The 14,208-nt window shown below is 36.8% G+C and overlaps 2 protein-coding genes across 4 annotated transcripts in view; one reads left to right on the forward strand and one right to left on the reverse strand.

The window, feature by feature from the left end:
* LOC122059624 (DNA replication complex GINS protein SLD5-like) overlaps positions 1-3,919 on the reverse strand; it is a 12,348-nt gene extending 8,429 nt beyond the window's left edge. The window contains exon 1 of one of the 3 annotated variants that reach the window (XM_042622531.1): positions 3,527-3,919. The gene's annotated coding sequence lies outside the window, so the exon portion shown is untranslated. Of the gene's footprint in view, positions 1-548; positions 1,121-1,143; positions 1,322-3,526 lie in introns of those variants that run through there. The other 2 variants (XM_042622533.1, XM_042622532.1) reach the window with 2 other exon arrangements.
* Positions 3,920-10,573: 6,654 nt separating this feature from the next.
* On the forward strand, positions 10,574-11,242 carry LOC122058690. Its single transcript, XM_042621352.1, has one exon. It carries the CDS (start codon positions 10,698-10,700, stop codon positions 11,037-11,039), a length of 342 nt encoding a protein of 113 aa, XP_042477286.1. The 5' UTR covers positions 10,574-10,697; the 3' UTR covers positions 11,040-11,242.
* The last annotated feature ends 2,966 nt before the right edge of the window (positions 11,243-14,208 follow it).

A 14,208-nucleotide genomic window follows, 5' to 3' on the forward strand; every position in this document is an offset into this window, starting at 1 on the left:
TGACATGGACGGCCAAGATTAAAGGAGAGAAAGTTGAGGCCAAGTGGGTCTAGATCTGCCGCAAAACCCAACCCGATTCCATCCTCTCCAAATAAAAAAAAAAGAGTTGCCCTAAAACCCAACCTGATTCCATCCTCTCCAAATCGATTCCGAATTTGGTGTTGTTCATAATAGAGTTGCAGAGGTCAGGGGTCTGCGTGAGTGTGCACCACTCAGCCATGCCAACCACTTTACCCACAGGGTGGATTGCTTGGTTGGTTGTGGAGAGGAGAAGGATTGTGGTGGTGGCCATAGCCAGAAAGACTAATGAGAAGGAAAAATGGAACCTTTGGAGGCCCATGTTTCTTCAGAATAATTCTTCTGTGTTTCTTTATTTTCTTGCTTCAACGGCCTCCTTCCTGATACGTAAAGATTATAATCTAATGTAAGCAAGTTGCAGAGGGAGCCCAGATTCCGTGGAGCTACCAAAATTATTGGGGTGGATTTGTATCCGAACAAGAGAGAGAGAGAGAGAGAGAGAGAGAGAGAGAGAGAGAGAGATGCCACACCAGAGATGAACGAAGCCCCTTTGCAACGGATCCCTTTGCAGCAGCGGATTTGAAGCTCCTTGATTTGAACTGGATTTGCAGGTCCCTTGATTTGGAAATGATGGAATTGGGCTGGGTTTTAGGTCAGATTTCTTTCCATTTCTTAAATTCCCCTTTTCAGAAGTGCCATGTAAAATTCGAACTCATCTCACGTCCTTTTCCAAACCACCATATCTGAGCCATTAGTTCAACTTTTGATACTTTCTGATGGATATAGCTCAGGATTTGGCTCGTCTTCAATTCTTCACCCACCAATTTTCTACCAATTCCTTACCTCCTTGCGACACGTGTTCCATTCTAATCCTATGCTGAGACACAAACCCCTTTTTCAAAACTTTTTTTCCCCAAACAACACTTTGGCCAATGTGTTGTTTTAGGATCTGACCCGCTAACCTGAATGAATCCGAAGAAGAAGGAACAGAGGGAGGATTCACAATTCATTGGTCTCCAATTGCAGCAGATTTCAGAACTCTGATCCCTCATGGAAAATCAATTGGAAAATAGGAAGAAAATCTAAATAAAAAGGAACAGGTTGGGTTAAATCTCTCACTCTTACCTAGGCATTTCACCCCACTCGAAGGTCTCTCACCTACTCAAGGAATCCTTCCCCGCATTGCATCTCACAGTTCAATGACTATCAACTCATCTTTCTCTCCGTAAAGAATAAAAAAAGGAAAAAAAGAAGAAGAGAAGAGGGAGGAAGAGGAGAAAGAGATGGCTGTAAAGAAGTCACAACTGTGTAGCCAAGATTGCCCACTTCATTCAATATAAATAATCATGACAATACCCTAGTAAGGGCATAAAGGACATAAAAAGGATAAACACAAGTTACTATTCATGAGTTATTGTTCACGTGAACAATACACGTAAATGTTGTTCACGACACTGTTCAGGTGAAAAGTGCCCACGAACATTGTGCACGGCACTGTTCAAGTGAAAAATGCCCATGAACACTGTTCACGTGAAAAGTGCCCTTTAATCAATAACTCCTAACACACTTGATTGTTGGCTACTGAAATTCAGCAGCTATCTTTTATTATAAGTTCCAATCAGTTACAGAAATTGACAAATCAGACCTTGTCCTAATTGGAACAAGTCACACAATAATCCCAGTCCCACTCTAATTAACAAACTAAAGAGTCCTAGTAATTACAAACTACTAATTACATGAAATAATTCTAATAAAGCCCACACTCACCAAAAGGTCTAGAGTTCGAGTCTCCTGGATGTTAACTTCACCCTCCCCACTTCAATGGTGTACCCATATAAAAAATGAAACACTAACATTAGCTAATAAATCCCCCCACGCAAGGAGCAAAGCTTCCCTAAAATATAAGAATACGCGAGCTGAAAGAATCTTCCACATTCCTGTACACACAATTGGCAATTACTCTCTAACTTGTTCTCCAAGTAAGCCCCATCCACAAGATCTTATCACTTGTCTCTCCTCCTGTCAGGCTGGTCAATAGCAAATAACAGTCCTCAATCAAGCAAGTCGATATCCTCTTTTATGGCAGAATCAATATGGGCTGAATATGGACTAACAACAACTCAGCCTTATCCAAACTAAATGGGGACTAAATATGGGCAGAGTTCGATGGGCATAAAATAAACCCATAACATGGGCTAAATAGGAGTCAGCTCTGGAGCCCAATCGATGGACTTGGGCTGCATTATGCCTGTACCCAGAGCCCATCCATCATGTCCTACTAATCGCCGCGCCGCAACGCAGTTTAGTTGAGGCCCAAATCTGGTGGACAAGCTGTGATCAATGGTCAAAATTACAAGCCAATCTGATACTCTCGTGTTGTTATAAAAGTTTAAATAAATTTATAAAGTCTATAAAGTTAGGTCAAAATAAACTCAACGAGAACCATTGAAAAAATTAAAAGGAAATGCTCATATACAGTGAGTCATACACTTAATTCGATAGTCGGCTTATCACGGGGGTTTTCAATAATCTATCCAATGGTCAGTCTGCCAAATCATCAATCCATGTGAATGAAAGTAGCAAGTGTGATGGAAAGGATTCCTAATGCAGGCATGGTGGAATCTTTCTCATATAATAAATAACAATGATAAAACAAAACTGTCATCAGTATCCTAAAGCAAGCACCTAACAAGCACTGAAAATGCTTGGCCATATTTTTTCACACATAAAAGGTGAGTTGGACACAAAGAGAAGATGAACTTATCCAAATGCCAATGGCATGGCACGAAGCTGTGATAGGATTTAATGACCCAAAATTATAGTCGATCTAAAGGTGGGAATGATTTAAAAAGAACAGGGTCACAGTGCAATTGAGCTCTTGGAATCTCAAACACACCCTCATCCCCGTCTATCAAGATAAATACACAAAATGAGTCCATCCAACCGTGCAGGAGCTGTTCTTTCTAAATTGCTACTATTTAAAGATGCACCAATAGCTCAAAATGTCCACAAATTATGGTACTTAGGATCTGCTAAAACCATTTGCAATGCAGTTAAGAGTGTTTTGGTATATAATCCAAGACAAGTCTACACAGATTTGTATCCTTTCGTCTTTAGTAATGTTTCTCTTGATTATTGATAAGCTCCCCTGTCTGTCCCATGTCCTGATCATTGAACTAATATTTAGTAAAAAATTTAAGAGAAAGTTAGAGAGAGAGAGAGAGAGAGAGAGAGAGAGAGATCCTGAAAATGCAAGCAGATTCGGAATAAACATAAAGAGAATTTCAAGAGATGCGAAAGTAAGATTCAAAAAGCAATAACTTTTAGACTTGTTGCCACAACGAAATTCATCTACATGATACATTTGTCGGTTATCAATGAAACTGCTTATCAATTAATGTCATTTTAGTTCCCTCTTCATTAACTATTCGATCGAAACGAACGAACATGCAAGGACTCGGCCCTCAGGGATAAATAATAAAAAACTAAAGGGATATAAAGAACTAACCTTTACTCGGCTTCAAGGAATTCCACCCATTAGAGCAACTAAAGAATGTTGGCGATAAAACATCTGCAAACCCTAGATTTACACTTCTTCCCTTTCACAGGCGCAGAGATGTGTAATGATCCCCTCTCACTCTCTCACTCTCTCACTCTTAGGAGTCAAGGACTCTCACTCTCTCTTTTTAGGAATTTGCGAAATATTAATTGAATTGGGATTTGGGACTTCCCGCCTTCTCATTTTAGGATATTTATGGACTTTCCTTGCAGGAGAATAAAAACCCTTCTTTCCTTCCATGAAGCCTTTTAAAATCTCATATTTATGGTTCTGATCCTCCGTATCCTTTGTAGCACCTTAAAAACGATCCCGGATTGAAGATGCGACGGGAGAAGTGAACCATGGGCGACTCACGAGGCACGACAATATGAGTCAATCGGTAGGTTTGGTTTGATTTGGCTTCAATTGGTTATTATTTATTAATATTAAGCCAGTCTGAAACCGAACAAAAAGAGGTTTTGATTTTGGTCCACTTTCGTCGGTTTGTCAAATTTAGTGTTTAATTCAATCAAATATTCTCTTATGTTTTGGCATACAATTACTCCGTGTATGTCCATGCATAGTGCTTACTTAACAATATTCCTAGCCATTGTGAACTCTCTTATTATCTTGATGTTCAAACCTCTTTTTTGGTCACTTGGTAGATTCCGTTTGGGTGGAAATTTATATGTGAAAAAAGGGGTATTGATATCTATTTGTCTACAAAATTTGAGGCTTTCACTTCGATTGCATGACAAATATTTGGGTTGCTTATCAAGGTGGGTTGTTTTGATAAATTTTACTAAAAAAAAACCTCATTTTAGCGGTTCCCAATTTAGGGAAAAAAATTTCTTACTATCGAACTTTTGATTAGCTGACCAAAGTGACTCATCTTTATTGTACCATATGAAATGATGATGTGGCAATTATGACCATTAAATAGAGAGGGTGCATCACATAGATTAGCGAGGTTTCAAAATATTCAGACCATAGTTCAATCACGTACCTTGCCATGTAGTGGCATGCATTCCGATATATGTCCATGATACATGCTACTCTGCACCATGACATAAGCTTGAATCATAGCTAAATTTTATAGTTAAAAAATAAAAAATAAAAAAAATTCACACCTCAAATTAACCATTTGACAAACTTTGAAATTTAGATTCCATCTGCTTGTAGCACAATATGGCAACCGGCAGATATCCAGGCCAATTTGATAAATTAATTAAGATGGAGGTTATTGAAGAAAGTTTTAAACTCTATTATATTAGATATGTGATAGGATTATTATCAAAAAAGAAAAATTGGTAGATAATCCGGGCTTTGTTTTGTTGCAAGGCGAATTGAAGGAAAAGAAGTTAAATTTTCCAAAAAAAAAATGTAATAATTGCGCATGAGATTATATCACTAACTCCAAATCATTCCATATTTCAATATAAATTCCATTTTACTTTACATATAAAACCTTCTGTTGTAAAATGTAAAATAAAAATCACATGTAAAATATTTCATTACTAAATATGGTAAGAAATTTAAATAGCTTATACAAATATATGGGATAATGGTTATAAAAGTTTATTTTCTAAGTTTGAAAATTTCACTTTCTTTCCCTTTACGTTTCTCGTGCAATCAAACATAGCCTAAACCATTTTCAAATGCTTGCATTTAAGAACTTAAATGGACCTTTAGAGCCAGGTAGAATAGTAGGTTTTGACCTAAGAATCTGCCTTAGCTTTATGCACTACGCTGAGTCGTCGATAGCTACTTTCACTATCTTCTACGCTCTTTTATGATTCTCCCTAGCCCACCCGACCTTGTGTATACCATGCCCTATCAAATATTAGGGAGAGGATTCATTAAAAGGTAGTATGGCTCCAATGCCAATGTAGGGGCCAAAGAGAGCACACGCGGAAGAGTCAATAGTGATATAATATTTTTGCAATTCATGAGGGGCGGGGTAATCATTTTACCCTCTTTTGTATCTAGGCACAGGGGCCATACTACCTTTCAGCCTCCACATTTTACTTCCGACTTCACTTCACAAGCCTGAAGGCCCCATGTTGTCCATTGTGCTTGGATTCTACACCGCACAGATGGTCCCACAAAACATAAAACCAACAAAGAGGAGAAGGTTGTAAGTTTGAGATAAGAGTTGACCATGGATTCGAACCAGTCAAGGCAATTTGCATCTTCTACTCAATAATGCATGTTCAAACTTAATGGAAATGATGCTTCCTCCCATTTTCTCTACTGATCACCGACCATCATCATGCATGAGGTGAAGTCTTTTCAGTCTTTTAACCTATCTCCTTCCCTCATTAAACTTTTTTTTTTTTTTTTTGTCTCCCTCCCACACTAAGAACAATCAAAATGGAATTCAAAGAGGATAAGGTTTATAGTTTGAAGAAGATCATCTAATTCAAGCTCCCAATAGATTTAAACCAATCAAGAAACTAACTTTTTTTTTTTCATCTCCATTCATACAGCTGCACAACTTCATGCTAATGCCTCACCTCAACTTGTCTTCGTGACCAACAAGCACCTCATGATGTTAATTTACTTATCAAGCTAACTTAGAATTACTCTTCATTGATTCTTTCCTAAATCACCTTCATAAACACTTGTGCAGATGCACAATTTCATGCAAATCACTTGATAAGTAAATTTAAGTGTCTTGTGCAGGTGCTTGCTGGTCATGAAGTAAATGTTGAGTGAGTCATTAGCATGAAGTTGTGCAGCTGCATGAATGGAGGTGAAATAAAAGAGGTTACTTTCATGCAAGATTGGTTTAAATCCATTGGCAACTTGATTTAGATGATCTTCTTCAAACTCTAAACTTATCTCTCTTCTTTGAATCCTCATTTTGATTATTCATAGTGAGGGAGGGAAAAATGTTAATATAGGAAAAAAAAAATCATGAGTAGATGATAAACTAAGCTGAAAAGACTTCATCTCATGGAGTGATGGCAGGTGATCTGTAAGGAAAATGAGAGGATGCATTTCCATGAAGTTGTGTACATGCATGAGTGATGAAAGAGAAGATGCAAATTGCCTTGACTAGTTAAATCCATGGTGAACTCTTCTCTCAAACTCACAACATTTTCGATGCACTTTATATTTTGTCCAATGTCAAATGGTTTTCTATGGTGCCAACGAATCCTCATTGAGTGTTATTTAGTGCTCTTTGGGTGTTGGTAGTGTGTAATTTTTTGTCATCTCTCCTATAGAGACACATCATTTGGTTCTCCTTAGACAAGTGCCTTTTACTTAATGTTTTGAGGGTTCTACTTCTTCTATTTTGTCGATTGATTGAGCACAACCTGAGAGTGTCTCGATATGGTCTAGTAATTGAGTGCAATAATTACTAAAGGGCTTGACGAATTGATTCACAAGAACCCCCTTGTAGTATAGGGGTGAACACAATCTCAAGTATGGTGATCGGTGACACGACTCAACACCACTATCACTTTTGACATAATTTGGAGTGTGTTGCAATAAAGTTATTGTTCAATTTCAATTGCATTTGCTTTTACTTCCATCTTGTTAGTGAATGCTTTAACTATTTGAGATTATTTTTCTACTGTAATAGTCTCTCAAACCATACTTTGGTTGTTATATTTTACTTTAACTATTAAGAATTTAGATTCGAAAGTTATTTGCCTCTATCTTGCAGTAAGTTATTTGGTGAAAAAGTACAAGGGAAGTAGTGTGCAAGCGTTGTAGCTTAAGAGAGTGGATCGAACTTTTAGAAGGGAAAATTCTGAAAATTTTAAAATCTTAAAATCAATAGTCTGAGTATCCAATGGAATGCCCAATTTAACATTCTCTTGCCAAATCTTATAACATGAATCACATTTGGAATCAATAAATGTGGAAACATCAATGCAATTCTACGGCTTCGGCTTAAATGGTTGTTTCAACAAATTTGAATCACACCCTAATTACAAAGTGAACCATAACAACCATTTAATTTTTTGTATAGTCAGTAAATACGTGTATTAAATGCTTATATTTTTCTTATTCGAACGTTTAATTGCTGAATCCATTTTTTTTAATAAACTATTATATACGAAAAATATGCTTTTATTAAGGGATGCCGAATTAAACATGTATTTTTCTGTATTATTCATTTCAAAAATATTTTTTATTTAAAAAATCAAAGCCCAAAATCCCTTCTTGATCGAAAATCCAAACTTAGAAAGAGATATAGGAATACTCCTTATATGCTTCTTTACCCCAATATTTATTTCAACTAATCATAAAGAGGGTCTCTTTTAATTTCCTTTTTGGCTTAAAATCCTAAGTACATATATGTTGCATAGTAAATATATATCTGTATTTTTGCCTACAAAGCATCTGTATTATCATGTACAATATCGTTGTACACATTTTATTATATTGGACTTTTTGAAACGTATTATTGCCTTCTGACCCGTTCAATTGCCATAAGTGTCCATCTTGAACTTACTATGGTTAGGTTTGGGATTCTTGCATCTATTTCATAATACAGTAAGGACGTTTCTTCAGATTTTATCAACCATTAAGAAATGTATTGTTGATATGCAATTTTTTTTTTTGGAATGGACTATTTAACTATCAGTCCCACTAAAGGATGTCAATTTAAAAATAAAATCGAAATCAACCGTTTAAAATCGAATCAAATCAAACTAAAGTAATCGGTTTGATTTTGATTTCAAAACCAAGAATCTGTCCTAGGTTCAGTATTGGTTTCATGACCAAAACCATTGAATAGAACTAAATTACCTATTTTTGAACCGAATAAGAAACCAGATAAAATTGTATTATTTTTTACCATTTCAATCAATGTGGATTTTTTTTTTAAATGTTTGGAAAAAGTTTGCTAGATTATGACCTTAACAAATTAGTTTTTTTTTTCCTCTCAAATGAAGATGTAAAAAGATGGCCCAAACACTTAAAATCGGACCTAAACTTAATATGAACCGAATTAAAACTGAACAAAGAAAATAATACAAAATCAATATCAAAACCAAACCAAATTTAATCGGTTTGGTTATGGTTTCTAAAATATGTTCCACTCATGGTGCGGTTGGTTTTGGTTTATGCATTTTGTATCTTGAATGAGAGCATCCTTTTAAGTAAGACCCAAATTACTATAGCAATTCCCTATAAAATGTCTTATATACTCCCTATTTCAATGATTCCCTGTAATATCCCCTTCAAGCCCCGAAATTGCACACGGACTGCTGAATGAACCCTCCCCCATTTTCTATAAACAACATGTGAACTGCATTTTCACTTCATATTCGTGCATATTACCCTCTCTTATTCAATCACATACCTTTCCACGTAATTAAACATAGATTTCTATATGTGTCCATGGTACATGCTACCATACTGTATCCATAAGCTTGAATCATACCTCAAATTTCCCACTTGAAAATACCATATGGCAGATATTTAAGTCATTTTGATAAGTGGGGTGGGGAGGGGGCTTTTAAACTCTATAATATTAGATAAGTGATAGGACTATCCACCGGCCACCAACTAAATTTTATATAACCCATTTTCAAATGCTTTACATTAATAAATGAAACGAACCTTTTGGGGTTAGGCCAAAGAGTAAGTAGCCTTCCTTTCATTTTCTTTCTACACTTAATTAATAATTTTAATATTTAATAAAAAAGGGTACAGGTCTCTCCAGCCGTCCACCATAGTCAATTGCAGGCTGCTTATGTACTATTATAATCTCCTCCGCCGGCACCTGGTGTATTTATGTGAAATGTAATTGTCCATCGTGCTTGGATTCTAGACCGCATGACATGCATGGTCCCATTTCTGGAATTTCCAATCTTGACCAATGGTTGGTTTCACTCTCTACACTTTCCGCACATCTTGAAAGTTGAAGCACATGTTAGACGAAACGTGCAACAAGTCACTTCTCTTCAGCATTCTTCTTTGGGCAAGGTTGTCTGAAAAGAAGGATGGCATGTCTCTCTCTCTTAAAATATAAAAAATTTTATATCTTTCTCCTTTATGTCCATGTAGATTCTCTCGTATATGTTAGGTGATAACATATGTCTTACCTGATCATGTGTCAGTTTACATTGGGTTTTTTGACTTCAGGTAAAGGATGAGATAGATTGAGGTTTTTAGTTATGATCATTATTAACTATTGAATTGTTAAACGATACATGAGGGTAGGGATGACTTGTTGGTAGGTGTCATTGGAAAGGATCTTGATCCATGACTTGAGAGGCATTTATGAAAGCAAAAAAAGACTTGATCAACATCTCAATGCTATTGGTGTATGATGTCTTGAATTTCGTTGCAATCTAATCCAGGAAATACTGATGTAGGCCCCCCAACAAAATTGAGGGCAATTTTATATTTTTTAATATTAGAGTTTTTTGCTTTGTATTTTAGTAAGGTTTGCTTTTTCTGTAAGCAATTTTGAGAGGTGTGAGAACAAGATTTGTAACTCTATTCTCAATTGATCATGAATTATGGTCTCATCTCACCAAAGATGTAGGCATTTTTATCGAACATCGTAAATCTGTGTATATTGTTTGTTCTTATTTTTCCATTATTTTCTGAATCATTTTTAGGGTTGTGTTTCTACAAACGTTTCCTCTCACATGTACAACTCCGGCATACATTAGTGGTTGTTCTTTAAGGAAAACAATAAATGATTTAATTATCACACCTCGTTAAACAAAGTGGAAAAATCCACGAAATATCATTTGGAGATCCAACCCAAAATCTTGGAGGACTAAGGGGAGATAACCTCGTTTGAAAAATTAGAAAATTAAAGCTGGCCAACTAGTATCATTTTTCTCCATATCTCTGCCCTTAAACCAGGGAGTGCTCTTAGCGTTTATTCATTGCCGCCTTGGGGCATTTTTCTGCAATTTTTTTTTCTGCTTACATCCGTCACAATAGGCCAGCTCATTACCTACCAGTTCTCTCTATTATTTCCCAACAAAACCCAAGTCCTCTACGTCTCACCAGTGACTAGTCCCACCAACTCTTTGATCAATTCAATCCCCTTAGGCCTTAACTATTGGGTTATATATGTTGCTTATAAATACAAATCACTCCACCTTCCCTAGTGTAAGCCTGTAAAGTTTCCATTTTAAGACCCCATTGGGTAACAGAGATGAGTCTCCTGAGGAAGAGACCTGACGCTTACTCAAAAGTGGAGAGGGAAGACCCAGATGAGATAGCTCATCGGCGGGCACAGTTCTTGATCTACAAGGCAATGGAACAAGCGGCGGATACCCACTTGCGGAGTAGGCGGCCATCTGCTCTGAGGGTGAGAATATGTAAATTGAAGGTTAAGATTGGAAAGAGATTGAAGATGATGAGGAAGACCATGTTCCCCAATATCTCTGCAGCTAGGACTAGCTTGTTCAAGAAAATAATGGCTCACTTGAAGTCTCTGAACCATTTGGTTCGTGGGGGAGAGGCGGCCATGGTCAGTCTCTCTCCTCCTCTGTGAAATTTGAGTTTCTTCTTCTTCTTTCCTTTTTCCTCCCCTGAGCATTCTTGTCTGATGAAGAACAGAGTTGTTCATATTTTGAAATTTTCCCAGAAGGAATGGAGTTTTGTTTTTGGTTTTGTAGTTTCAATCTCATAGACAATGCCTATAACTCAGTATTGTCTGTGTTCGACCAATGAAATGGAATCATAAATTTTCTCTTCTTCTGAATTGTGGTTGAGTAGAAATAGCATAGATGGATTGATGGATTTAGACTATTTAGACTTCGGATAGCTTTGCAATAAATGATTTTGTCCAAGATTTGGGGACTGGTGTTAACTTGACTTGTGTGTGTGGCGGGGTACACGTATATGCAGGGAATCAGTCAAGCCAAAGGTCTAGACACCGGTGTAGTAAGAAAAATAAAAATTAGGACCATACAGATATCATGGGCAGTAATAGTATTATGCCTAGAATAACCCCACTAAGGGAAGAGGGTTGTTCAAATATTCATATTACTGCCTTTGATCTATTCAGACTAAAAGGATTAGGGGCATCTGATATGCTTAGAATTGTCCCACCAATGAAGGAAAGCCATTTAGCGGTTAAATTGATCAAGAAGAGGTGAGGCTTCCCCATTAACCGCTAGAGGGGCAGACTTATTTGAACAGTTTGATTTTACATCTCAGACACGATTTCTTGGTATAATTATCTGTTGGCAATAAATTACACAGTCTGTCTGTTATAATAATACATTGACCGTAAAAGGTTCTTCTATAACTGAACTTGTAGAAGGTTCGTATTAGGATTGCATGCGTGCCAAAGTCGTCTAGATTCAAAAGAATATTTCTGACTTCTAATTAGGAGATGTGAGCACGCCTTTTGCCTCGATCGCTCCAAGGACTTTTAATGTTATTTGTAGAAACGTGATGCAATGATTGAAAAAGATGAAGACAAATGATAGTAGACAAGGGGAAATCTGATCTATTGTCTCTGTTGATATACAATATACTAGAAATATGATCTATTGTCTCTGTTGATGTTGAATATACTGGAAACAAGTATATTAGAAACAAGGGGAAATCTGATCGATTAGTTGACCATAAAAAGTTGAAATCAGTCAGTTGACTGTAAAAAGTCACAACTAGTCAGCTGACCGTACTTAGAAACAATCAATTCATAATTCAAGCTCCTCATTTTCGGTCAAGTTGACCGATATTTTAATTGGAACCAACTCATGTTGGTATGAATTATTTTTTCAAGACCTTTTCGTACAACGGTCAGTCCTTTAATATTGGTCCCTTATCATCTGATTGGTTAATTGCCTTGCGTATTGACCGTGAATTATCTGGTTCATAAAAATTTCAGATTATGATACCAACACTATCACTATATTTGGAGGGACTTAATCAACTTACGTACATATTACGTTGCTTCTTTTGCCTCTAGAGATGTGGATACTATGATCCATCCTTTTGATTTCATATATAAGCTTTATACTTAAACTTATTAAGACGACTTTGACTGTTTTTTTTTCTCCAATGAAATATCTTAATTTTTTAATGAAATTCATATATAACTTTAGATAAATAAATAAACCTCCTTTCCTCCACCTCACTTCAGTTGCACCTCCCACAACACTAGGGAAAATAATCCTCTATTTTTCTCATCCCTGTTTTTCCTTGTTTTGCTACCTGCAGAACATGACACGTGGACAACTTTAAGACCAATGCACTGGATGTAATAATCCTCACCCAACCTTGACCGTTGGATCTTCTTTTGTCCACGTGTCGTGTTCTGTAGGTATCAAAACAAGGAAAAACAGTGATGAGAGAAATAGAGGATTTTGATCCCAACACTAGGTGGTACTATTTCGATGTTGCTCTCATCTATTGGCATGGATGTAACATGGATGTAACCATTACCCGTGAACCATGATTTTATCTCACCTTGTATTCTGGTAAGGCCATATATAGCACTAGTCCACAACGTTGGGTTTGTTCTATTTTCCAATATTGTTTCAAGATGAGGATTTTCCACTGTACTTTGACAGCTTCAACTCAATTGTCATATTTGTGTGTGTGTCCCCGCAAGGATTTAAGGGATGGTATCGGTCTCTGCCGATACCGATCCGATATCAATCCATATCATATCGAATTGATGGGTATTGATTGTTTTTGCTCTTATTTTTTATAAAAATTACTTTCTTTTACTATTTTACCCCTGAATCAATCCAGATAATCGATCCGGATAGGTCAAGGATTAGAGATTGATCTCAGCCGATACTAACCCGATACAGCCGATACCAAACCAATACTTGAAACCATGGTGTCCCGCCAATCTTGGTCTGATGGCTATGAAAAACCACAGCTATATGGAGGGGTATATTTATCGATAGAAAATCATGCACCATAAATTATTAAGCTATGAATTTGATCATGTCCACATTTTATATGGTGTTTAGATTTTAGATTTTGAAATTAAATATTTAACTATGGTTCCATTATTAATTTTTTGATTTTATATTATTCCCTCTATACATTTCAGTTTCAGGTTTATTACCAAAAATAGATACATATCAGGTAAGTAGCTCGTGAATTATAAATATCCATGTGCAAATTTCCGGCCCCTTTCTTTTTCAATCATATAAGGTAAGAGTCAGGGAAGAGTAAATTTTGAAACTCGCTATCTTTATGCACTGATGTAAGCAGTAGAGTTCAAGCAATGGTTATAAGCTTAAAAGCTGAGTCGCCAATGCTTCCTTTCATTGTCTTTTCTACAATTTTTTATAATTCCCCCTTGCCAGCCCGGCCGACCGGCCGAACAACTGCCCGGAGATACGATACCGTATTTAATATGTACAGGTCTCTGCGGCGGCCCAGTCTCCACCACAATAGTACGGTCAATTACAGGCTGCTTCCGTACTATTATATAATAATCTCCTCCGCCGGCGCCGGTGGTTTATATGAAATGTAGAGTCGTCCGTCGGTTCCGACTCGTCTCCAACGACTGATGCTCCAACCAGTGTCCAACTACTCTTCCAAATAATGACACGTGTCCTACACTAAATCCAACGGCTGACGTTCATTCGACCCATCTCTCTCATTTCACTTCTGAAAGAGCCGGGCGGAGACTTGCTGAAACCTAATGTCTCCTTGATCATTCGATCGTCTGCCTCTCAACCCAAATC

Source organism: Macadamia integrifolia, chromosome 13 (genome assembly GCF_013358625.1).
Source record: "Macadamia integrifolia cultivar HAES 741 chromosome 13, SCU_Mint_v3, whole genome shotgun sequence".
Taxonomy (NCBI): Eukaryota; Viridiplantae; Streptophyta; class Magnoliopsida; order Proteales; family Proteaceae; genus Macadamia; species Macadamia integrifolia.